Source organism: Crocodylus siamensis, chromosome 2 (assembly GCF_052110815.1).
Source record: "Crocodylus siamensis isolate JL-2025a chromosome 2, ASM5211081v1, whole genome shotgun sequence".
Classification (NCBI taxonomy): Eukaryota; Metazoa; Chordata; order Crocodylia; family Crocodylidae; genus Crocodylus; species Crocodylus siamensis.
In genome coordinates this window covers 14,956,153-14,980,799 of record NC_143396.1, presented here as the reverse complement: position 1 = coordinate 14,980,799, position 24,647 = coordinate 14,956,153, and the positions used below count along the sequence as shown (strand labels likewise).

Here is a 24,647-nt window from a genome sequence, read left to right as displayed (position 1 = left end):
CAGCCTGTCTTGTGTGACACTGCTAGCATTACATGTTACACTACTTTAAATGAAGTTAATATTCTTCAGATAGAATATTATTAGCCTTGGAGATGCCTTTAACCGGAAGTACAACTCTTCCCCTCTGTCCTGCAAAAAATTCAAATACAAATTTATTTCATACAGTTCTATCTATTTCTAATATACCCATCGACATGCTACCTATGATACTTTACAGATGCATGTTATCAAATATGATCAATAAATTAGTCATCTCTACACATAGCTGTTTTTTGCCAAAGGTTATTTTGTTTGCTAGAACCTAAAGCATTTATGTTGGATTATAATACCATTTTTACAAGAATTTAAAGATACAAAACAAAGTTTTGTTCCTGCTGTATTTTGTAACCTTTTTTTTTTTTTTTTACTTCTTTTTATACATTCAAGGAACTTCAGTAATGGCTGAGCAATTCATTAAATGTCATTTCTGTCCCCCTTTTTTTCAAAACAAAGCATAAAAGCCTTCATTAGTCCATGCCTTTTTTCCCTTAATAATAATACTGTTTGCATCTATTTCAACTGATTTTTTTTTTTAATTCAGATAAAGCCCTGCATTCACCACCAGGTTTTATTAACTCTCATTAGCATGGGATTTCTTTTTCTAAATTCAGTTCTTAGCTTTTCTTTTTGCTTTTGGACGTAATTTAATCTTTTAGCATGCGAGGCGTAGGGAGTGCTGACATCAAAATAAGCTGGTGCGAAACAGTACATAGTATTGACATTTTCATTTCCTTCTTGAATTGCCCATAGCTCTGTAAGAGTCCTGAACATTAAAAGCAAAACACCAAAAGATGTCACTTGCCCACCTGTTTTTGTTACATTGCTGCTGTCGCAATATGGCAACTACATAAATACACACAGGGATGACTGGCTTAAGCATTAGGTCACCTGTTCAATAAAGTGAGGACTGCTCCTTACTTCTGAGCTTCTGATGAAAGACTGCAACCTCCTCGGGATGTCAGACAACAGCGTGATCAGGACCAAATGCTATAATATGGCAGGTCCAATCTGTGGACACCGCAGGCTTCAGTTGTGGCCCTCAAAGCCACTCCAACATAAGCCAGATGCACTCTAAGGCTAAGAACAAACGTTCAAAAAGCCCAATGCAGAAGCAATTTGTTTCACACTTTATTCTAAGCGCCCAAAGTTTAGATCGAGAGAGCAAAATAGATGCTTCCCCGGGGCGGGCGTGCACACTGCAACAGAGTGGGAGCACTCCCACTACCTCTACTCCCCCACCCCCTCTTGCCACTGGTAGTGGCCCCCCGGTGCCCTGTGACCGGGTCTTGTCGGAGTTGGGTTGCTTGCCACTGACAGGTAGCTGCTGGCGGAGGGTAGGGCTCAGGGCTAGCCAGGTCAGGCAGTGGCAGTGTGGGGTGGACATACCACCCCCAGCTGTGCTGACTCAGGTCTTGGGTGGCTGTCAGCAGGACAGGGGGTGGGCTGTGGGAGCAGGATGGCACAGGGGTTGCCACTTGCTCAGTGAGGTGCCCTGCAGTCATACCAGGGATGGTCCCCATGGGGTAGGAGCTCTGGGCTCAGCATCCCTCTCCTTGGGGATCCCCCCACACCCAACTGCAGCTTGAGTCAGTGCCTTTCCCACATTCCCTTTGAGCCCTTGGACAGGGGCTGGAGCTGGGGCTGGGCCAGTAGGGCAGCAGCATCCTTTGATCTATCAAAGGATGGCCTTCCTGTATCACACAGCTGTCCTGATGAGCCTGAGAAGGGAAACAAGAAGCAAGAAGCAAAATCCTTACTTTACAGTACTTTAATTCTCTTCCACTCGCGAGTAAAGGGCGCCTGTAGGAAGGTTGTCATCCCCACAGGACATACCTATACACTGAGATCAACAAGTCTCTTTATGGTTATATGTTTCTGCAGAATCATGGTCTGCATTTTGTGTCTGTATTTTATTGCAGTCCTTGCTCATTTCAAATAGTGTAACATCAGTCAATTTGTCCCCTGTTCTAATACCCCATTCATTCTCAGTCAGCCTGAAGCTGGAGAAGTTACCACTCTAGCAAGACCTGCTGAAATGCCAAAAGATATTTTAAAAAATATTTAATTCATGAAAATTTGCTTCAGTGCCATCTATTTATTTGCATATTATCCCTATATTTTTTTGTCTTGTTCCAAGTGTTCATCTTCAGCATGAAGTTATAATCCTTTGTGTCTAGGATCACAGTTTGTTGGTTGATTTCTGGTTGAAATAGAAAAACAAGTAAAAAAATGATGTTATAAAATCCTGGGAAACTTTCACCCAAGCAGAAATTGTTCAGATGACAGAAACAGCACATATGCCAGAGCCAATTTAGTATGGCCTTCTCAAAAAATATTAATGAAATGTGCATTGTAGGAGCCTTATAAAGTCATTAGCTTTGAAGTTGAAATGATTCTGATTTTTTTTAAGGCTTAGGGCATTATGTGGGAGTTTGAGAAGGGATTCAGAAGAAGAAAATGGATCGCTAAAATAAATAATCTAATTTGCATGCATGTACTCTGAGTTATGGACACAAGGGAAGAGAAACAGATGTTTATTTCTGCTTCTGGAGATTGAACCATACAGACACATTGGGTTATCTTTTGCATCATTTGAGTGATGCATAGTGGCACCATGCATACAGCAACAGAGAATATGATGCTGCTGGTTCAGTATCCCAACCTCACTCTTACTTTCCCAGTTTTTCGAGCAGTGTGATGAGGTAAACTGACATGCCACTCCTTCAAAATCTATTTTGAATAGATGCTGTAGTCTTCATTTCATTAACTCCTTATGTTCAGGTTGGTTTGTTTTTGGCTGCTTTGGCCTTCATCTTGCTCTCTCTTCTCCTTTCCAGGTGGTTCTAGCCACTTAAAGAAGCTGATTTGCATGTGTCTTGAATGTCAGCTCTCCAGTAATAGGAACTGTAGCAAAACACCATGTCAATAAATTAGAGCGAAAGCATTTTATGTTCAGGTTTTGCATAGACAAGTTTCAGTCTCCAGTGTCAGGGGGCTGAACGCTCAATGTCCTCTGTGCAAGTATTGAAGCACTTTATCCCGTGGAACGAATGCCTGAACTACAGTGTGAATGATGAGGAGGTGTTACTCTGTAGTTCAAAACTGGCTGTCAGTGAGACAGCTGCCATCACACAAACACTGTAATGTAAGGAAAGCAAGGGGTTCTCATGCTTATAGCTGTATCTGCATGCGTACCGATAGTCATGATCGCGATTAATCAAATGGCACCATAAGGGCAATACTTATGCAGGGTTCTGAGCATCATCCAGGAAATAACAAGTCCTTTTCACTTCCATAATATAAGTGGAGATGCAAGGTCACAGGTTTGGCTTCATAGTGCATTTGTGGAGACATTAGCTGAAGCAGACATGTCTTCAAAGGTGGGGAGGACATTTGGAAGGACAGAATCTAAAGCAGAGAGAAATATTTAAACTTAAAATTAGTAACTTCTAATTCCTGTGATCCTTAAGACCCAAAAAGTTTGAATACTTGCTGAAATCCAGTTGTTATGAAACAGAAAAATTAAGCAATTTCTTTCTTTTGATTGTAGGTACTAAATGAAGCTGTGGGTGCACTGATGTATCACACTATCACTTTAACACGAGAAGACCTGGAGAAATTCAAAGCACTTCGAATAATTGTCCGAATCGGCAGTGGTTTTGATAACATTGACATCAAATCTGCTGGGGATTTAGGTATGATTATAAAAGACTCTGTTTTACTTGAACATCTTAAACTTGCCTCCAGAAATTTGATAACATATAAATCTTTGCATTAACATTTGCTGTATAATTTGTACTAACATAATACGTAAGCTGTATAATTTTCTCATCAAAGTATTTAAAAATCATTATGGAGATATTAGCATTAGCTAATTAAGTGATAATATTAATGGATTTGTGACAGGATGGCAGCCTGCCTGTTCAAGATAAATTCCAAGACTAAGACTGAGCTCTTTTTTATTTCTCTTTTCTCTTTTTTTTTTTTAAGCATAAACTGCAAACTGATGTTATTTATTTTAACTGCTGCAGACTGTAATCCAATCACAATTTATAAGCCTATCAATATTATAGCAAACTATTTAGTTTGAAGAAAATAAAATGAGAACATTACCCATTATCTAGTACTTGTGTTGAAGTATAAAACCTAGTTCAGAAGACTTCAACAAATCAAGCATATCAATTTTATGAGCGAATCAATCGTAACGACTAAAAAATAAACTAAAACACTAGGAAATTTGAAGAGAGGGTCCTCACTGTACCATAATTGAAAAACTGAAGCCTGAGTTCTTTCAGAACAATCAAAGCCTAAGCTGTATTCGCAAAGTAAGTTATTTCTTCAATTTTTCTATGTAAGCTGGGAAAACAAAAAATAAAACAAAGATTTTTTTTGTGGGCATGTCTTAAATTTAGATCCTGGTAACATTTGTCCTCTAGTATAATACTTGTTGATGTAAATATTCCCACTGAAATATAAAATGATTGAAGTACTGGGTAGTTTTCTAGTAGATAAGAGGGTTGTTGGCCTGTTTCTTTTTACTTCAATTTTTACAAAATAGGCAAAATTAAGGAAGTTTTCCTATTGTAAAAGTACATCTGGGGAGGGTGAGATCTGAATCTCTTAGGAATGTCTTCTCTTCTTGGCAGCTACCTTCAATTCCCATTAACCTTAACACAGTTAATATGTATATCATGAACACAAAGCCACAATTGTGTCTAGACTTACAAAATAGTGACAGGCTTGAAGTAAAATCCTAGATCTAAACCCCAAGTCCATGGAGATCCAAGACTAAGTAATAAAGATAGGACCCAGGGTATTGGTTCATACTCATCTTTAACCATTTGTCTGCTTACAGTTTTTATTCTAATCAGTATAAAAGTAGAAAGTTTTATTGTTTATGCCCTTTGTGGTCATAGTGGGTAGAGCAAGGGACTCGGAGATAACTACTTGGGCAAATCGCTTACAGCTTCACTCATTTTTCGATTTGCAGAACTGATATAAATAGTACGTACCATGCCGAGGTGATGTGAGAGTTAATTACTGTCTGTTAAGCACCTTAATATGCTAATGAAATGTGCCGTGGAAGCAGGTCTTCTAGTAGGGTGGGGTTGTTCAGAAAATCTGTTCTGAATTCTAGGTATTATAACAGAAACCTGCTCAGTGTGGAGGTTTTTACACATAGGTAGACATGATGACAACTGTATTATTTCCGCGTTGCCATTTTTGATTTTCATGAAAAAGAAGCCAAGTCTCTTCTGTTGAAACACTTTAAACATTGACATTTTTTGCACTACTGTTTGCAGTCTGAGCAAAAACCTGGCGCGCAGAAGTGTTTCATGAGAGAGAAATGAGTGGGCCAGGCCAAGGGTAGGTGCATGGGCTGTAGCCAGCTGACCCTCGGTCTCTCAAAGAGCGAGTCTTCAGGCCAGACCCCTCAAAGCAGAGACAAGAATGGAAAAAGCGCTTGGAAGAAAGACACAAGATATTTTCACCCAAGAGAAAAAATAAGAATAAACGGGACTGTTTTCTCAGGAAAGTCAGGAAGCCTAAGGTGACCAATTTTGGGGAACCAGAATCCATGACTCTCCAGAGATCTGATGCCCATGGCAGGTCTCTGGACCCAGAAAGGCAGGTTTGGATTGAGTGTAGTACTACCTTGGTGTAGCCCTGTGGGTTGGGTAATAGCTCTGATGAGCAGTAAGGCTCATTAGCCCACGTGGACTATTATAGCATCTCAACACAACCCTCAGTGAAATACTGGGAATTCTCCAGGGGAATTAGTCAACCCCTCGTTACATCCCTGCATATACCCTGGCAACCCACCTGGAGTCCCTGCTACAGTGAATGAGCATAGGGGCACTGTGCATGGCTTGCAAGGATTTGAGACCAAATTCCCAGACTTCAGACAAAACTCCGGTTCCAGGGAACCTTGGGGCAGTGAGGTTGCCTCATGGATTTTACTTCAAGCCTATCACTATTGTGTAAGCTTTAGACACAGTTGTGGCTTTGTGCTTCATGTTATACCTATTAACTGTGTTAAAAGGTAGTTGCCAAGAAGAGAAGAAATTCCTAAGAGATTCAGATCTCACCCTCTCCAGATGCACTTTTACAATAGGAGGACTTCTTTAACTTTGCCTATTTTGTAAAAATTGAAGTAAAAAGAAATAGGCCAATTCTAAAATTCCAGATTGTCCCAGAAAATTTGAGATGATTGCTTGCCTTAGAAAGCCATATCCCATTTCTTGTGATATGTCTTTTTCTTACCCTCCTCCTGCTGGGCAAGCCCTTTAACGTAGCTTTCTTTGAGGAATAAATTATACAGAAGTAGAAGAGAGGCAGGTCCCCCCCATTATTTTAGGGAACAAGTTACCCATAGCTGTTTAGGCAAAACTGTATCAATGGCAAGGAAACCTGAAAGGTGGGTGCAATTTCCTTGTTTCTTTCTTTCTCGAGATGATAAATATTGTAACATTTCCATCCCTTAGAAAGTCTTGTTTGCTTGATGTGGGTCATTAAAATATGTGTTCCTAAAAATTTAGTGATGCCAATGAAATTTCCATTTCTGCTCCATTAAAAATGCCTTTTTTTTTCTTGTTTAAACAAATTCAGCCCTTTGATATGATACATTTAAAGAAGTGTTTCTCTCCAGTCAAATAAGAATACTTATTTTCTGCCTATTTTTATTTTAAAATATGTTGGGATTCACACTACCATTCATGTTAGCGGGATGCCAGGAATGATCTGGCAGTAAAGGAAGTAGTTTTATCTTAGTAAGTGTAAGAGCAGTGACTCAGCAGACAGTGACGCTGCACAAGAATGAGAAGAAACATAGTTATGCAGCTTCCCTACACTGATTTTTTTTTATTGATCTCAGAAAGTAGTAAAGCTACAGCACTGTTGAACAGAGGAATTTGAATCTTAAAAAAAACCCCCAAAACCAGATACAAGCTTGAGCTGATTATCACATTTAATGTCATTGTTCCTGTGGAAGAGACTGTTGTTATTTCTCTCTTGCCTGCTAAGATACAAAGCTAATAATATTTGAAGCTGATGATATTAAAGCTGCGCTGTGGTTTTCCCCTTAGGCCAATATACTTGGTCAGCTGCTTACTATATTAATGGAAGCAGCCTTTTAAAATTTTTTTGTGTAAATATAGTAAAATGCACACTAATGCCTACATAAAGAATAAAAGGCCTTTTTCACCTCCATGGAGATAATCCAGTATGCTCTATGCAATAAGTATCCACAGCTACCTGACTGTAAACTTTCCAGGGATCAGAGCTGGTGAGGTGAGAGAGAGCATTTAACACTTCGAAACGTGAAAGGAGGGAATAGGTCAAGTGGGACAAATCATTTTTGAAAGAAATCACAATTTTAGGCTTTGCCTAACTATTTTTGGTGAACTGTGGTGTGAAAGGAAAGTACTGTCTGGAAATCTACAGAAAGGTATGTAACATGAGTCTGATCCATATTTGTCCTCAGTGTTTTTCTCGACCCCCACTGAACATAGTAGAATCAAATTGAATGATAACATCTATGGGAGTTTTGCTGTCTCTTTACACCTTCCCTTGCTCAGTTGGGACCGGCAATTGTCAGTTGCTCCTTATCTTGAACTGTCTTTAAGCACCTTGTAGTAGCTCTGCGTGCATCTCTGTCTGAAGGCTTACGTTCGGTAGTTACAGCAAGGACACCACATCTGGGCTCCTAGGGCATGTCCAAATGAGCTGGAACGTGCGCTTCCCCAGGGACTTGTCCCCAGGGAACATCTTTGCCACACATGCTCTGGCATGCAGCAGGTTACCCTGGATGGGGGTTAAGGGATGCTGGGGCCAGCAACTGTGTTGGCCCAGCAGCCTTTCCTGGGGGCCTCTGGGAGCTGCAGCTGGACGCAGGGAGCCTGGCTGGCAGCTGGAGCTCTGGCTGGCCAGACTTTGGTTTTGGGCGGCTCCTGCTGCTGTCACGTGCTCCACCCCGCTTTTTTTCAGCATGGGATTTTTGGCCCCAGGATCTCTATGATGAGACTCACTGATATTTGTAAAGCAGAATTTTCTTGGGGGCCTGCCCTGGTCCTTACAGCGAAGTCTCAGAATGTAAATCTAGGAATTACTACAAAACTCACTACCTTTTATTCCAAGTTCAGAGCACATTTTTGACATTTCTCAGGATTACACGTGCGCGCACGCATGCACACACACATGCGTAGACACACAACATTACTTAGGTGTGAGGCACAGCCTGGTGGATGGGAAGCCCCATTAGTTGCAGGGATCTTGGTCCCAGCTACACTTGAGGCACAACCTGAACTGGGAACCCCATCGGTTGTGGGGTTTCTTTACCCCAGCTGCATGGGGCCCCCATGGCTGGGAGCTTGCTTTTTGCCAGTGCAGGGGGACTCCAGGATCAGGCTCCCCCTGCACTAGCAATGTGCCCCAATTGGATCTACTGCAATCCCACAATCACACCTCCTGCCTTGCACGTGTAGCATGGGAGGAGGCACAACCGTGTGAATCACGCATTAGATCCAATCGCATCTTTACCTGCAGGTGTAGAAGGAGCCCCAGTTATGAATTTTGTCATGCTCTGCCACTGTCAACCCAGGCATAAACTTTTATTGAAGTTCATGTCAACATCGTCTTAAAATATCTGGGGATTATTACACTAAACCTTATTATGTCTTGCATGCTAAGCTGATTTATTAAGATCTGGAGGGAAAATAGGAAAAGATGGGGTGAAATATTTGGCAAACACACATACTTTTTGTCTTCTTTCAGGGATTGCAGTATGTAATGTGCCAGCAGCATCAGTAGAGGAAACAGCAGATTCGACGATGTGCCACATCCTGAACCTTTACCGGCGAACCACCTGGCTTCACCAGGCTTTGCGAGAAGGCACAAGAGTACAGAGCGTTGAGCAGATTCGGGAAGTTGCTTCAGGAGCAGCCAGGATTCGAGGGGAGACCTTAGGCATTATTGGTTTAGGTATGAGGATACTCTTGGTTTTTAATTTATTTCCCATCGTTTTGGTAGAATGGTGAAAAACATAAAGTGAAAAGATGGCTCCCTCCACGTAGGCTTTCCCCAAGCCTGCTGACTGAATGCCACCTAGGCTAAATAATAAGAATCGACCACTCCAAAATCTGAGTTTGCTCCCCTGGCACGCTCAATTTTTCTTTTCTTAATTTTATTCCATTGCTTCTAATGAGATCCTATTTTATTTTTCTAAACAATATGTTTTCCTTTAAGGCATTTCTTTCAAATATTTGTAGGTAGTTACTTTGTTTTCCTCCTAAATCGATATTCCTGCAAGTCAGTCCCTAACTATTTTTGTTGTTGTTCCCTGAATCCCTTTGAGTTTCTCTGCACCTTCCAGGTATCAAGGTGCCTAGTATCAGGCACACTGACTTACAGAAAGATATATCGGGAAATATGAACAGAGGAAAGAATATATTTTTCCTATTCCAGCACGCAGTCCTTGTCTATTCAACTTGACACCGCATTAACTTTATTTAGTGCCATGTCGCACTGCATAAATCCTATTTAATTTGCTGTCCACTGTCACATGTTTGCCTATTTCAAAATAGCTTCTTTCTCCAGATTTCTACCTCCAGCTGTTTCTTTAAGTGATCTGGAAGACGTTTTTTACAGTAGCTCAGAACACAAGAATAGCAGCCTGTGGTGCAATTATTTCTTACATCGTGGTCAGCTGGCCATTTATTTGAATCCATATTCCAGTTGAAATGAGAGGAACAGAAAATGCAAAAAAAACGTGTGAATAATAAGCCCAAAAAACCTAACCTAGCCTACCAAACCTAATAAAAGTGTTAGCTTCTTACCTGCTTGAATGTCTCTAAATATATCTTAGGATGTAACAGATGGACAAGGATGCTTGAGATGAATTCATTACTGTCTGTCACAGAACAAGTGAAGAAAAACAAGCAAGACAGTTTTTGCATGAGGTTTATTCAGTCACACATCTGTCTTATCAAAGGCTTGATTAATAGAGTGTATTTAAAACTGCTGCGGTAGGTAACCACAGGAGTTAATGATGTGATTGGCTGACAGCAGAGCATGCCAACAGTCAGACTTCAGAAGATGCCTTCACCCGGTGGGACTTAAATGACTCACTCAAACCATATGTACTCCTTCGGTAGCTCCAAGTCTCTTATCTCTGTGCTTTGGAAGTTGAAACCAGCCACTTAATGTCTGGTTACGGTTTGAATTAGGGTATTAAGACACAGAACAGTCTTCACAAACTGACAATCGCAATTAAAATGTGAGCTTCAAAAAGTTTGTTAAGCAGCTGCACTCTAAAACCTGCACCTGCAGTGTACACAGAAATTTAGGGAAGCAACTGTGTGCACAGGTTTTTAATAGATACATGCATCTGATGTTTTTGAAAATCAATCCCTTTATTAGGTGTTACATGCATCTTGAAGACATCTGCCTTATTTGCGTTTTGCGGTAGTGTAGTCTTATCCTAGGTGGAGATAGATAGGTCTCTTCTTTGAGGATTGAGTTTTGCAAGCAACTTTGACACACAACTTTGGTTGTTTTACTGCATTATATTTCCTGATTATTTGTGCGTAGATAATCTGAGTGCCAATATGTGTGTTGTGCTGTATGAAGAGCCAGCTTTCTTAAAATAAACACCTTGTGTGCATAGTCTATCAAAAGACTTATAAAATACATATTTAAGAACACACATCTGTTACAGTAATTAGAGACAGTCAGTAACTTTCTCAGTTCTCTCACTTTTGCTGTTGCTGTCACTACTGATATAATCTTCCCACTGACAAGGAAAACGTTGTAAAATCACATTTTTGTAGACATGAGTGATCAATTTGTGGGTACATATGACAACAGACATAAACTTACAGTGCTAAATGTGCGACACTCGGCACACGTGTCATTTCAGTCTTCCTAAGAAGTCACGGCATGCTCTTACACCCACGAGATTATCCCTGCCCTGCATAGAAGTATAAAAATATTTATTTAACGGTGTATAAAAATTAGGTAATAAGCAGGTTGCTTATCCTGCTGTCTTTTGCAGGAGAGGCAGCTAAATTTTTAATCCCTCAGGTATGTTTTATTCTCACACAGTTCTAACTCAAGGCTCAGTTTCCAGCGAGACAAATCCTCTGTCCTCTCCGGACGTTAGGAGAAAGGGCCACTGTTTGCTCTGGCTCCTCTCCAGCACTGCAGCCTGGCTTCTCCCCATAGCTTGCTCTCCTCTGTTCGGCATGCATTTCTGGGAGTTTTTAAACTTCTCGGGAACATGCCCTCATTAGAAGGATGCCCCACAGCTGACCGTCCTTAATGGGCCTGACTGTCCCTTCGTCTGGGGACATGTTACCGACCCATCTCGGGTCTGAACACTCCGGACAGTTGGATGAAGGCTGTGTCTCACTTCTAATGTACATCATGGCAAGAGATCATCTATCCCTAGGTTTAGACTGAAGCATTATTTATAATATTGTTTACCAGAATTTTGTCCTTAGCTCATGTCCTAGAGAAGAAACCCCTTACCAACGGGTGCCATTTTCAATCCTTGGTGGTTTTGCCTCTGTATTTACTGAAATGGGTTGACATCAGCACTGCTGAATTATGAAAAAGGGATGCCATAAAAAAATGTTGTGCGTATAAAATAAATGAATCCCAATGTCTGCTGCCAAATCCTGATGGATTATCTCTTTGCATCTCCAGAATGCCTCTAGTTTAGTTTTCTCCTTTCTTACTGCCAGAATACCTTTGTCAAAGTTCACCCCCTGCTGCAGGCTCTGCCTCTCCTCTTCTTGTCTTAACCTTAACAGCACCACCATAATTGTGCTGTTTAAATAATGCTGCTAGCCTGGCACGCTACGTGTGCCCACAGCTTCTTCACATCTCTCTTTCTCGTAAGAAATTCCCTCCTTATTCCTTACCTCCCAGGCACACTCTGGATAAGGTCTGAACAGTCTTTCTTCTTTACTCACTTCCACACCCATTTGTCTGGCCAAGTTACATGACTCACTGGCTTCTTCATTTCCTTCATCCACTCTTCTGCCTCTTTCATGGAAACTCTCAGCACCTCGCCCGCTCTGCCTTGCCTGCTCCTGTTTCTCCCTTGCTGCCTTTAAAGTCATTTCTTCCATGTAGCTTAGCCCTTTTCTCTTCCCACCCTGTGCCTGTAGCAAGGATAAGAATGAGGGAAGTAAAATAATCAAAATACATGCTCCATAATACCACTTTTCTCCTTCACTTGCTTCTCTTACCTGCTGTTCTTCCTCTGCTCTGCTAGTTCTTTAGACTTCATTCCTCTGGCAGCGCCTTTGTTTGAACCTGTTTTTAGGAAGTGAAGAATATCTGTTGTGCACTACCTAAATGATACTATGCAATTTCAAAGTCGTCTTTGCTGCTTTACAGATATCAGGGCACCAGTGCTGTGTATTCCAAGGGATAGGTACCCATTTTAATAAGTGAGCAGCTGTATTCAGCCTCATCTTCATCATTTCATAGTTGGTAGGGTCAGAGGGGACCTGAGCAGATTATCAAGTCCGACCCCCTGCCATGGCAGGAAAGAGTACTGGGGTCAAACGACCCCAGCAAGGTGTTCATCTAGCCTCCTCTTAAAGACCCCCAGGGTAGGGGCCAGCACCACTTCTCTTGGAAGTTGGTTCCAGACCCTAGCCACCCTGACCGTGAAGTAGCGCCTCCTGATATCTAACCTAAACCTACCCTCTGCCAGCTTGTGACCGTTATTCCTGGTCACTCCTGGCAGTGCTCAGGGGAACAGGGACTCCCCCAATGCCTGCTGGTCCCCTCTGACTAGTTTGTAACAGGCCACTAGATCCCCCTCAGCCTGCTCTTGTGGAGGCTGAACAGGTTCAAGTCCCTTAGCCTCTCTTTGTAGGGCCTGCCCTGCTGTCCCCTGATCATGCGGGTGGCCTCCTCTGGACCCTCTCCATGTTGTCCACATCCCTCCTGAAGTGCGGTGCCCAGAACTGGACGCAGTCCTCCACTGCGGCCTGACCAGTGCCGCATAGAGGGGGAGGATCACCTCCTTGTACCTGCTCGAGATGCATCTGTGGATGCATGACAAGGTGCAGTTGGCCTTCCTGACTGCCTCTCCACACTGCCGGCCCATGTTCATCTTGGCATCAACGATGACTCCACGACCTTTTTCTGCCTCTGCACTGATGAGAAGGGAGTTCCTCAGCCTGTAGGTATGGTGCTGGTTCTTCCTCCCCAGGTGCAGCACCTTGCACTTGTCAGTGTTGAATCCCATCCTGTTCTCATCCACCCACCCCTGTAACCTGTCTAGGTCCGATTGCAGCCTATTCCTCCCTTCTAGCATCTTGAATGATAGCAACAAGGTCTGCATCCAGAAAAACAAGCCACAGCCTCCTGGCCTGGTGCAGATGGTAAAAAGCATTTAGATTTTTATGAGTAGGAGCTGATAGACAGAAAACCAATCTGGTTACTGCTGCAACGATTATTCACAGTAATTGCTGTGAAATCACCCTCTGGTTGCATACTCTGGTGAGTAATAGCTGATGCATTTCCTTAGTCAGAAGGGATAGTGTTACTTCTGGCTGCATCCCTCTGTCTGCCCTCATCACCTCAGTCTTGTCTGGGTTCACTTTTGTTTAGCTTACTTCCATCAGTGCCCTGTCTCAAATGAGCTCCATTGTCCAAGACGAGCAAGATCAAGATGCATAACCTAGCATTAAAATACTTAAAACTCTGCAGCTGCTCATAATGCTCTTGCTAGCCCGTATGAATGAGAGAGTTGAAAGAATTGAACTCCATGAGATGCCAGCCTTGAGAGTCCTCTGCAATCACCCATTGCCATTGATCAGACAAGAAATAAAGCTAGGATAGATTCTTTCAATCCCACTGAAGTGTGTGGGCAAGTCAGCAACATCCCATGATCAATGGTATGAAATGCATTTTATAGAATTTATAATACCATTAAGACCCCCTAATCTTCACCCATGGCCAGGAAAAGGTCTTTGACCAACACAACTAGTGTTGCATCTGTGCTCAAGCTAGGTCTACATCCAGATTCATGAGGATTAGGAAATTCAGAGGCATCTATGTCTTAGTAGAGTTCTGTTCAGTTCAGTGACAGAAAGTATTTAAATACAAATAAAGCAATAGGTAACATAGTCGAGGAGAGCCTCTTTGTGATTCCTGCACACTTAGGATCATAGAAAAGTAGGGCTGGAAGAGACCACACAAACTCATCTACTCCAGCTCCCTGCTCAAGACAGGATTATTGCTCACTAAACTACCCCAGCCAAGTATCTGTCCAACCTGCTCTTGAACACTTCCAAGGATGGAGATTCCACAATTTCTTTAGACAACCTGTTCCAATACTTGACCACCCCCATAGCCAGAAAGTTCACTCTAATCTCCAACCCAAATTTCCTCTGCTACAGCTTGAAGCCATTATTTCTAGTCCTGTCCCCTATGGCCACAGAGAAAAGACTCTCTCATTACTCTTTTGATAGCCCTTCAGGTATTTGAAAGCTGTTATCTAACCCTCCCTCGGTTTTCTCTTTTGCAAACTAAACCACCCTAGTTCTTTCAGCCTTTCTTCTTAGGTCTTACCTCCTGGGCCCCTAATCATTTTTGTCACTCTGTGCTAAACTCCTTCCTGTCTGTTCATACCCTTTTTGAAGCAGGGGACCCAAAATTGGACACACAATGCCACAAAAATTAAATGATAAAAATGGCAAAAAAAAGCACCGAGGCGGTGTGTTCAGGAATGTGAGTGGGACTGGAACTGCAGAGTCAGGCATATTAAAAAAGGAGCCCAGGCTTCACAGACCTACCTGGAAATGCTAGAGGAATTTTGCTTGATCTCTGTGCAATTTCCAGTTTTTCATAGTTTCTAAAAGAAGTCTCTGTTATCTTGTTCTGCTACTCTGCAGTAGGCTAAACCTATATATATAATATATTCTGTGTATGTCCCTCATTTGCACAAACAGGAAGTTTATTTTAATATATACAATTTTATTTTTCTCCTTTTGTTGAAAGCATATAAATCCTATCATTGCTCATAGGAATTATGCAGGTTTATGGTACAGGATATAGCCTGGAGTCTTGTCCGTGGTATGATTCGGTTATTAACAAAATGCTGGCCTATGTTTTGAACTAGCCCTAGTGGGGATGTCCCTAAGTAGACTTTTCAGGCTAAGAAAGCAAGCTATGGCACCGTGCTGTATCTCAGGCAGTAATTTGAAAAGTAAACTAGCAGGTTTATGAGTCAGCCAACTTTTTGGATAAGGGGTATTACTAAATACAGCCATTAGTTACAGCAAACGTTTCTGTCATTAAATAAATCATTACAGGACAATTTCTGCCCACAGATATATACATGTGGTTCACAGTAATTTCAGTGGGCGACTTCATGCATGCATTAGAGACCTCTAATGTATTGGCCTGTGCATCGACATTGGTTGTAAGGAACAGAAAGGCTCAGTTTCATCTGACCAGTGTATTGCAATATATATAACTGTAATGGAAACCTTGGGACTAGTGCTTTAAGGAGAGCTCAGAGAGCTTTGGACAGGATGTTGAACATGCAAATGAACATATAATAAAGTTTGTTTTCTACAAAATCACTGTTTACAAACTGTGGTGTCTTGAACTATGCATCTCCTGAATATTGCAAATTCCTAATACTTTAGCTGCATTAAAAGCTGGCTATTTTTTCCAGTTCTCTGTTTATGAAAACAGGTCCTCAAAAGCCAACAACTATCATACAAAGCCTTTTATTTCAGTAAGTTTTGAAGAGTGTCTCTTAAGTAGATGTCCCCAGGGAAAAGCAGACATTCCCAATTAAATTGACTGACTGCTTAATATTCCGAGTGTATCCATCACCAGGCACTCCAGAATGATTGTGTTCAGGTTAAATGATTGACAAAAGACTTCTTGAATTTATTCAAAAGAAACTGCAAAGCACAGGGAAATCCCTTAAAACACAATTGGGAAGACATGGGATTTCCCTATGTTATTCTGTTGCTTTTTGAATAAACACAGATGTTACAAAAGAAAACCTTCTGTTGATTTTCTTTTTCGTAAGCAAAGCCATAGCCATTCTGGTGATAGTGACTCTGAGACTTTTGAACTCTCTTTAAATCTCAAGCTTTACCCAAGCCACCTGAAATTGGGTATGAAGTACAACTTTCTATTCTCTAAAAAAAGAAATAAAACTTCTTCAAAACAGCCTCATTCCCTTTATTTCTTTACTTACCTTATTTTTTCACATACCACACTCATCTTTTCCCTGAAAATAAGTGGTTGAAAGTTGGAGTTTGTATCTTAAATGAAGAAACTGATTCTGAACAGTTCAGTGAAAAGGAAAAAAAATGTTTTTTTCTTCATTCTGCCTTCCCAAAGCAAGGCGCATGTCTTCTTTGGGGCCACGGGGTATGTGAAATACAGTCTACTAAAATCCGTGCTTTATTCATGGTGGCCAAAAGTGAGATACCCACGTACACATGAAAGCTGGGATCCCAAGTTTGAACACAAGCTAAAAAAGTATCCTGACAATAAGGAAAGGAAACTGAAGAGGAGCAAAAGGAACAGAAGGGGGAGATTGAGCTGGTCAGATTAGGGACCAGGTCTAGAACAGGGATTGTTTTTTTGTCTATGGTGCTTAGCCCCATGGGGCTGTAGCCATCCAACTATTAAACCATAACACCATGACAGGTGCTCAGCAAGATGTATGGCATGATGGAGTCAATTTGTTTGTGGTTTAGGTAAATGAGTAAGGAGCAAACTGAAGAGTGAAATGGAAGGATTTTGCAGGCATTACAGAATTAATCAGTCTTGAAGAGGATTTAAAATAGAAACACAGACCGGTTCCAAGTGGGCATTTCCTAGTTAAGAGGCTAGTTTTGCTGCAAGAAATTTTATGACTAGAGCTGAAAACAAAAAAGCAACTGCCGGCAGCCATCACTGGGATGTGAAAGCGATGGTTTTAAAGTAATTGGCCACGTTCACATGAGCAGGGGTGTGTGTTTGCAGCAGCACAAATAGTAGCGGCACAAATTTGTTCTGCTAATTTGTGCTGCAGTGCATGCCCCTGCTGGTGCAGCTTGCAGCAGGACACATTGTCCCACTGCTCCACGTGCTGCAGGGGAAGGGTTGGCTGGGGCACAGAGTGTGTTCGTGTAGGGCTAGCTGGTAGGCACATGGAGACAAGGGAGCAGGCTTGCGCCACTTTTATTTTTTCAGGAGGTTTCTTTTTCTTTCTTTTTTTCTTTCTTTCTTTTTTTTGCTACCAGGAAGTCCCAATAGCAAATTTTGCCCCAGCACTGCACATTAGCTGCGGGGTGCATGTTTTAATATGCAACACGTGCAGTTTATGGTGCTACAAAGAGGTTTGTGGCACCACAAACCATACGTGCCTGCGCATCAGGATCCAGCCTTTGTGTTCTTGTAGCGTCCTGTGAAACATGGCATATTTCAAGACAGAGGGATCTTAAAAAATATCTATTTTTTATAAAATAAAATTGCAAACATACATTTCATAGCTTCTTATTAAAGGCAGCTGGACACATTGGCAAAAATGGGGAGTTGGCAGGAAGCAGTTATGAATATCAGTATTTTATCATCTGAAGGTCCAGCATCACCTATTAAGCAAATCTAGATTATTACAGGCCCTGTATACACCATCTTTTGGCATTACAGTTCTCCAGTTTCTTTTTTTTGCAGGGGGAGGGAGGGGGGAAAGGGTATAGGCCTTTTGATCACCAGTAGCATGATATAACTCTTAAATAAAATGTTATAAACCAAATGAGGATGGGTCACAAATGTTTCTTTTTTCTCTTCTGTATTGTTCCCTGTAAAGTTCCTAGTCCTGCAAGAATGTTTTGCAGTGATAATTGTACAAGAAAAAGCTATTTTACATCAGCGACGTTCCTTTTTCTTTGTGCGTCTGTGATCGCTCTAGGACGTGTTGGACAAGCAGTGGCATTACGTGCGAAAGCCTTTGGCTTTAGTGTCATTTTTTATGACCCATACCTCTCAGATGGCATTGAACGTGCTCTTGGACTGCAGCGGGTGAGCACTTTACAGGATCTGCTATTTCACAGTGACTGTGTAACCCTACACTGCAACTTGAATGAACACAATCATCATCTTATTAATGACTTCACCATAAAACAGGTAATTATGCAATATGTATCCCTCCAGATTGATTTGGTTTTATTCTCACTGACTTTCTGCATACTAAAGAGTTTCTCAGTGTAAACATGCAAATTCAGTTCTTAAATACATTTTTTTCTTCCCTTTGGTATTTCACTGCTTATCAAGTAAGTTTATATTGGTTAGGAAAGAAATGGTATCCTTGCTTTTTTCATTATACTTGCTAACTTCTCTTTTGTAGAAATAATGTTATCTACTAACTGGTGTGAAGATTCAGTTACTTAATTTGTCTGTGTTTATTTAAGAGCACTTCTATGAGATCTGCAGATAGACACTTCCTCTTTCTACTCTTTTTATTAATAACAAAACTTGCCTTTCACTTTTATACTTCAGTTTAGAGGTTTTCTTTATACCTAACTTCAGGCTTGTAACTAACTGGTGCCCCCCTGTGTTCAGTCCTAATTCTTACAGAATGTTTCACTGATTAATTGGTTACATTACAGTATTAGGTTATTTGGATTATGCTTAAATGGATTTGACTTTTGACTGAATCTTTCCAAAATTAATTAATAATACATAAGGTGTTCAAAGCATAGGTACTAAATAACTGTTCCATTGTCAAGTTACTCAGTAGGCAACATTTTTATTTCATTAAAATTCTGTTTTCTGATGCAAAACTTGGGGTGTATAAAGTAGATATATATTAGAAACTGTAGGTGTTGAAATGTAAAAATGTATTGTGTGGTAAAATAATCCTAACTGAATCATAATCATTTTTTTTTGAATGCTGTTAATACATATACTATATGCATTTATTTATATATGAGGTTTATCTATCTCTGTTGAACCAAAATAGTAACTGCTTGGCGTCTGCAAAATACTAAGCATCTGTTATGCCTACTAATATCACTGGGACTTCAGTAGGAGTTGAAGATGCTCCACGTACTATATCATAAGTCCTTGTTCAGATGTAAATAAGATGTAACAATATATGTCCTGACTGGACAATTGAGTCTGTGTAGACCAATCCAAGATGATGATCAAGGCCTATTTTTAAAATCTTAATATGCTTGTTAGTTCAGAGGATAAGTCAGAAAGAAAGTTGACCTCTGTTATTTTCCATTTCTTGTACCATCAGCTTGTACACCATAATTATTTTTCCATGATGTGATTATATAACACTGGGTAGAATAGTCTTGATTTGTTAAGGACCTCTGTTTGGGGGGATCCCTGCATCCAGATAGCCCCTTTCTGAAGTCAGCTGGGATTCCTACGAGCTCAGCAGAGTTTCTGCCTTCCACTGAACTGTGGGATTGGGGCCATTGTGTGCCTTTTATAATGGGAATTATCTGAGTTGAGGTGGAAAAAGGAGGACGTACAGTGAAGAAGTGCTAGTCTGTTAGGCAGAGGAGCAAAGGATATACACTCAATTTTTAGGTGAATCTGAAAGTCAAAATTAACTTTAAAAATCTATGACATGTCTAAGGCAGAAAAGGTTCTTTGGGTTAATCTGATACCTTTTATCAGAACAACTTAAATAGTTGGAAAAAATATTCTTAGCAAGCTTTCAGGTTTAAAACCCTTTGTCAGGCTGAGGAAGCATCTGCAGTGTGTGTGTGTGTGTGTGTGTGTGTGTGTGTTGGTCCTGGGTGGAAAAGCACACATGATCCAGGAAGAGCACACACCAACTGCAGATACTTCCTGTGACTGACGAAGGGTTTTTAAACCCGAAAGCTTGCTAAGAGAAATTTTTCCAACTATTTAAGTTGGTCTGATAAAAGGTATTGGATTCACCCAAAGAACCTTGTCTGCCTCTGTCCTTAGACCAACACGGCTACCACCTGCACCCCTATAAAATCTCTAATGCATTTATATTGTTACTTATTGAAATAGTGAAAATTAAAATAAAATGTTAGCTGTTTCGTACTTCAGATAAAATAGAACTTTGGAGGGAATGTTCATGAACAAATGTTAATTAACCTTTGTTCTAATAGCTGACAAGCAAATAAATTTCAAAGCAGTACAAAGGTAAAAGCACATCATTTCTAACATACATGGTCTCTCTCAAGATGTCTGGTGACATAGACAAAATGCTTTCAAATATCACATTAAAAGTATCAAACTGGCCAACGTTTCGTGTTTGTGTATGCTCAACCAGGCCAATAGTGCTTGTATAATAAATCATGCTACTTTGCCCAGTGTTGTGTGTTCAGGTAACAAAAGTTTTCATATCCATATGTATAAAGAGGTAAGATGAATCTCATTTCATTAAAAGGCCCAACCAGAATTTCATGTGGAGTTTTAAACTCAGCATCCTTGAAACCTCTTTGAAAACTATGGGGACAGATGCCTCTTTTCATGGCTTTTCCTCCTAAGTTTTGGTGTACTGCCCAGCAAATACATTTTACCTTCCTGACCCTGTATAGTTCAGGTGGATTTTGTTCTACACTGCCCAAGAAAATGGGTGCTCAGTATTTTTTTCCAGGACCAAAAGTCTTCTTTTGATGTCCAGTTCTCTTCAGATTTGAAAAGAAGATACTGTATTTAAATAAAATGCATATTGTATAAAAAACAGCAGATGCACAGGATTAACTTAGCTGAATCAGAGTAGCAATCAATCAGCAGTATTAGCTCTGACATTCTCTTTCAAGCTCTCAGCCACTGTAAAGAGTCATTTTGAAGCTGCATCCCCACTGCGACTCATGCAATTCACTTGCTTCAGAATGTAGTTATATACCCATATTCTGTTTAATTTGGGCTTGTTTTACTACTAAGATTTACAACTGTATAAATAGCATTGAAGATGAAAAGTCAACGAGGGCTATTCTGGCTGGACAAGGGATTTGAAAGTGTTTTCTATTATTAAAATTCCCAGTCCCTTAGGAGGATATAGAAGTGTGCTAGACTCTATTTAAGGCCAAATGCTGCCCTTCACTTATGCTCGTGTTGAAGTGGGTAGTTCCCTGAACTGAAGGGTATGTCTACCTAGGAGACTGAAACTGTAGTTAGTAGCATGGATGAACACACCTGAGCTAGCTTTCTTCTGACCAGCATAGATAATAATAGTGAGTTTAGAAGTACGAGCTTCAGCTTGAATGTAGGACTTGTGCTGTGATTGGCAGCCTGGGCTGAAGCCTCCTGCACCATGTCTTCACTACTCTTGTTTCCAGGCTAAATGGTTAACATGCTTACTCGGGCTGCCAGCAGTCTTCTGTTTTTCTGTGAAGACTTAAGAGTACGTGCCTCTGCTGGGCAGAGGCTCTTTGGGTGGAGAGAGAAAAAAAAATGGAAATTAGAACAGCGGGTTGGCCAAAGCAATACATAGATTTTTGTTACAATGTAGCTAGATGCATGTAAGCCATAATTGCTTCCTGTTTCTGACCATCCTGCCAGAGGATAGATTCATGCTAGGGGATTCCTTTTCTAGGTCCTTCTCTAGTTATACAGGAACTTTAGCATTTCTGCCCCCAAATTTTAGTTGTGTAAGAGCAACTAATGATATAATAAGCAATTTTTTTCCCCCTTGTAGGCAAAGCTGCCAGTTTCCTGAATAAGTTACACAAGTTCATCTGATGTTCAGATACCTCCTTTTTGTTGTAGTGATCAGACGTTGGTTGCCTGTCCTTACTGTGGCTGCCATCCTACAAACACTTATGTGCGTGCTTGTCTTCATGCATGGGAATGTTTGCAGGGTCCTGGCTTATATGCGAGATGTGTGCTAAAAGTGTTTAGGCATTGGTGTTTATTAGGATCGCATAGGATCTTGAGGTGTGTGTTCTTACTGTCCTTCTCACTGAAATTGGTGCATTGGCTTTATGTTCTAGATATAACATGGCAAATGTTTCATAGCTGAAACTGGCTGAGGAGGCTTACAATTCTGATCTGATCAATGCACAGCAAAACCTCTGTAAGGCTTGCCACCCTCCCAGCCCATGGCTCTTAACTGAGTAATATAGGGGTTCCCTATATGTTGTCTGAAAAATCATTCGGGGGAGGGGGCAGAAGGGAGCCAAAGTAAATGGAAAACTTCAATTTACTACCTCTTGCTAACAGAACAGAAGTCTGGAAACCTCCAAAAAATGCATTTTTGGAAGTTGCTTGTTCTTTCATTCACGTAAAAGTGTTAAATCCACAAAACGTGATTTTCTTTAGAAATATATGCTATTGCTTCTGCCGTATTCAATTCCACAGTGAAATAAAAAAGGGAATAAAATGATGTCTCGTTTGCACATGCATGTTTGCATCATTTGATCATGTTACTATACAACATATGAAGTATTGGTCCTCTTATACGCAGCCCTGCTTATAAAGAAAAAACAAAAGGTTATAAGCGCTCTGAAACAGTATTTTGCTTTTGAAGCATCAGATTTTTGTGGTACTTTCCAATGGAAGACAAAGAGAACTGATGATAGGTTAATCCAGTTGAATAGTCTTTGTTGTAACAGATGCTTCCTTTGAGTAAATAATAATGCCACAACAGTTTTATTTCATTTATTTTTATTTCATCATTCTTGTTTTTAACTTTCCCTAGATGAGACAAGGGGCTTTCCTGGTCAACACAGCTCGAGGTGGGTTAGTAGACGAAAAAGCACTTGCACAGGCCCTGAAGGAAGGAAGGATACGAGGGGCAGCCTTAGATGTACATGAGTCAGAACCATTCAGGTGCTTTTCCTTTTCTTTTCTTTTTCTTTTGTTCACTTCCTTATTTTTAAGTATTAGTGCATGTTGTGACCAACAGCAATGAAGTCAATAAGCTTTCCCTCTGCCTACTAGCTGAGCCTTCCATATTAAAGCAGTATGAATCTGTGCACCTCTGGATTAATGCAAAGGTGGATGAAACTTTGGCATGTTAGCAGGTGAAAATGGGGGGGGGAAGTACATTTGAAGGTTAAAAAAAAAAAAGTCTAGTAGGTGCAGTATGTTTCTTTCTGCCAAAGACCCATGTTCAAATCCTAGGCATAATCTTGTGCCACATGGCCTGGAAATGAGTATGTTCATCTCCTGTCATTGACTGGTTCCAGAAAGCCCTGCTCAGTGCACAAAAAGACCCTTCAGGAAAGCAGGGGACAAGATCTTGCAGGGAAAACTGCCCATTTCTGAAGCATCTGGGTACAGCTTGCAACACCTCGATGCTTAGGCTGCATATCTGGCTCCAGATCCCTCCTGCTGGGAGCTTGTGAAGCTCAAGCCACAAGCAAAGTCTTAGAAGCTGAGTTTGTGGAGCTGAGAAGGGTGATCCCAGTTCAGACTTTTTATGTTTTGCTTTGGTTTTTTTGTTTCTTTCTTTGTTTTGAAAGGAAAAGAATAGCTCTCCTGCCTTTAGCAACCCGGTGGCACTATATTTAGTGTGTTGAATGTCACCAGGAAGGGCACCTGCCTAGACACAAATGTAGCACTCCAATAAGGAGGTTTGGTGGTATGTCGCAAAGACAGAAAATGCCAGTGCAGTGTGTCCCTGAGTCCTGAGCCTGTCGTCTTTGTTAGAGTTACCAATGTGGATGAGTATGGACTACTAATCGTATTTGTTGAGCGTTGTTCAGTTGCTCAGTCAAGGCAGGAAGGAGCCTGCATATCACATTAGATTAGCTAAACGACAACAATCCACACACCTCTTTGAAGAGGAACAGATTCAGGACTTTTGAGACTAGGTCATAGCAGCATCTGAAGTAAGAGCACTCCTGCATCAGCTGAGAAAAGGAGCTTGTTGGAAAATGGGTGGAAATCCTGCAAACATGTCCCACCAAAAGGTCTTTCTTCTCACCCTGCGTTTGAGCTTCTCAGTGCAATCATTATAGCAGTACAGCATGCAAGGGGGGAAAGTCTGTGTGCAGATATGCACGTAGTTCCCTGTCCTACAGTCGGCTCTTCACAGACAGACCTGGCACCCGCAAGAAATCCCAGTGACCATGTGGGACTCGAGTAGATGTCATTTGCACAGACTCATTTGAAGAATTGCAGCCAACGTTCCCTTTAGTTTAGCGGGAGCGCCGTGTCTGTGCCTAAGGAGGCAACGCCAGCCCCAAGAGACTAACTTCTGTAGTGCCTGCGTGTAACATTGCATTGGACAGTTTTGCCAAATATCCATAGCCATTAAACTGGAGATGCAAGCTATTATTTTAAGAGTTACTGCCAACTCCAAATGCACTTTTCTATCTAAAAATATTTTCTCTCCTGTTGTTACAAAGAACACTCTGACATTAAAACCAAAAAAGGCTATAGCGGAAGAATGACACTTTTTTTTCTCAGGTTTACTTTGTACCTTTGACAGCACTTTAATAGACTTTGATTGCTTTCCCCAAGCAGTTGGTTAGTCATATTCCCCTATCTTTAGGTGTTTTTTATTCTGCAACAGGAGAGAAAAAATAGTTTTTAAAAAGGCAGGAAAATATGATCGTAAAGCCATGGAAATTATTAGGGAGACTCACAGGCGAGTGTATTATCTGGAATTAATTTTAATTTCTTTTTAAAAT

General features: G+C 40.9%; 1 protein-coding gene across 15 annotated transcripts in view; it reads left to right on the top strand.

Annotated features, from left to right (window-relative positions):
• Positions 1–24,647, top strand: part of CTBP1 (C-terminal binding protein 1) — a 434,814-nt gene that overhangs the window by 397,386 nt on the left and 12,781 nt on the right. For all 15 annotated transcript variants that reach the window (XM_090035363.1, XM_090035365.1, XM_090035364.1 and 12 more), the window contains 4 exons: positions 3,590–3,734; positions 8,812–9,018; positions 17,984–18,198; positions 22,709–22,839. In XM_090035363.1, the coding sequence (XP_089891489.1) occupies positions 3,590–3,734; positions 8,812–9,018; positions 17,984–18,198; positions 22,709–22,839 (698 nt within the window). The remainder of the gene's footprint in view (positions 1–3,589; positions 3,735–8,811; positions 9,019–17,983; positions 18,199–22,708; positions 22,840–24,647) is intronic.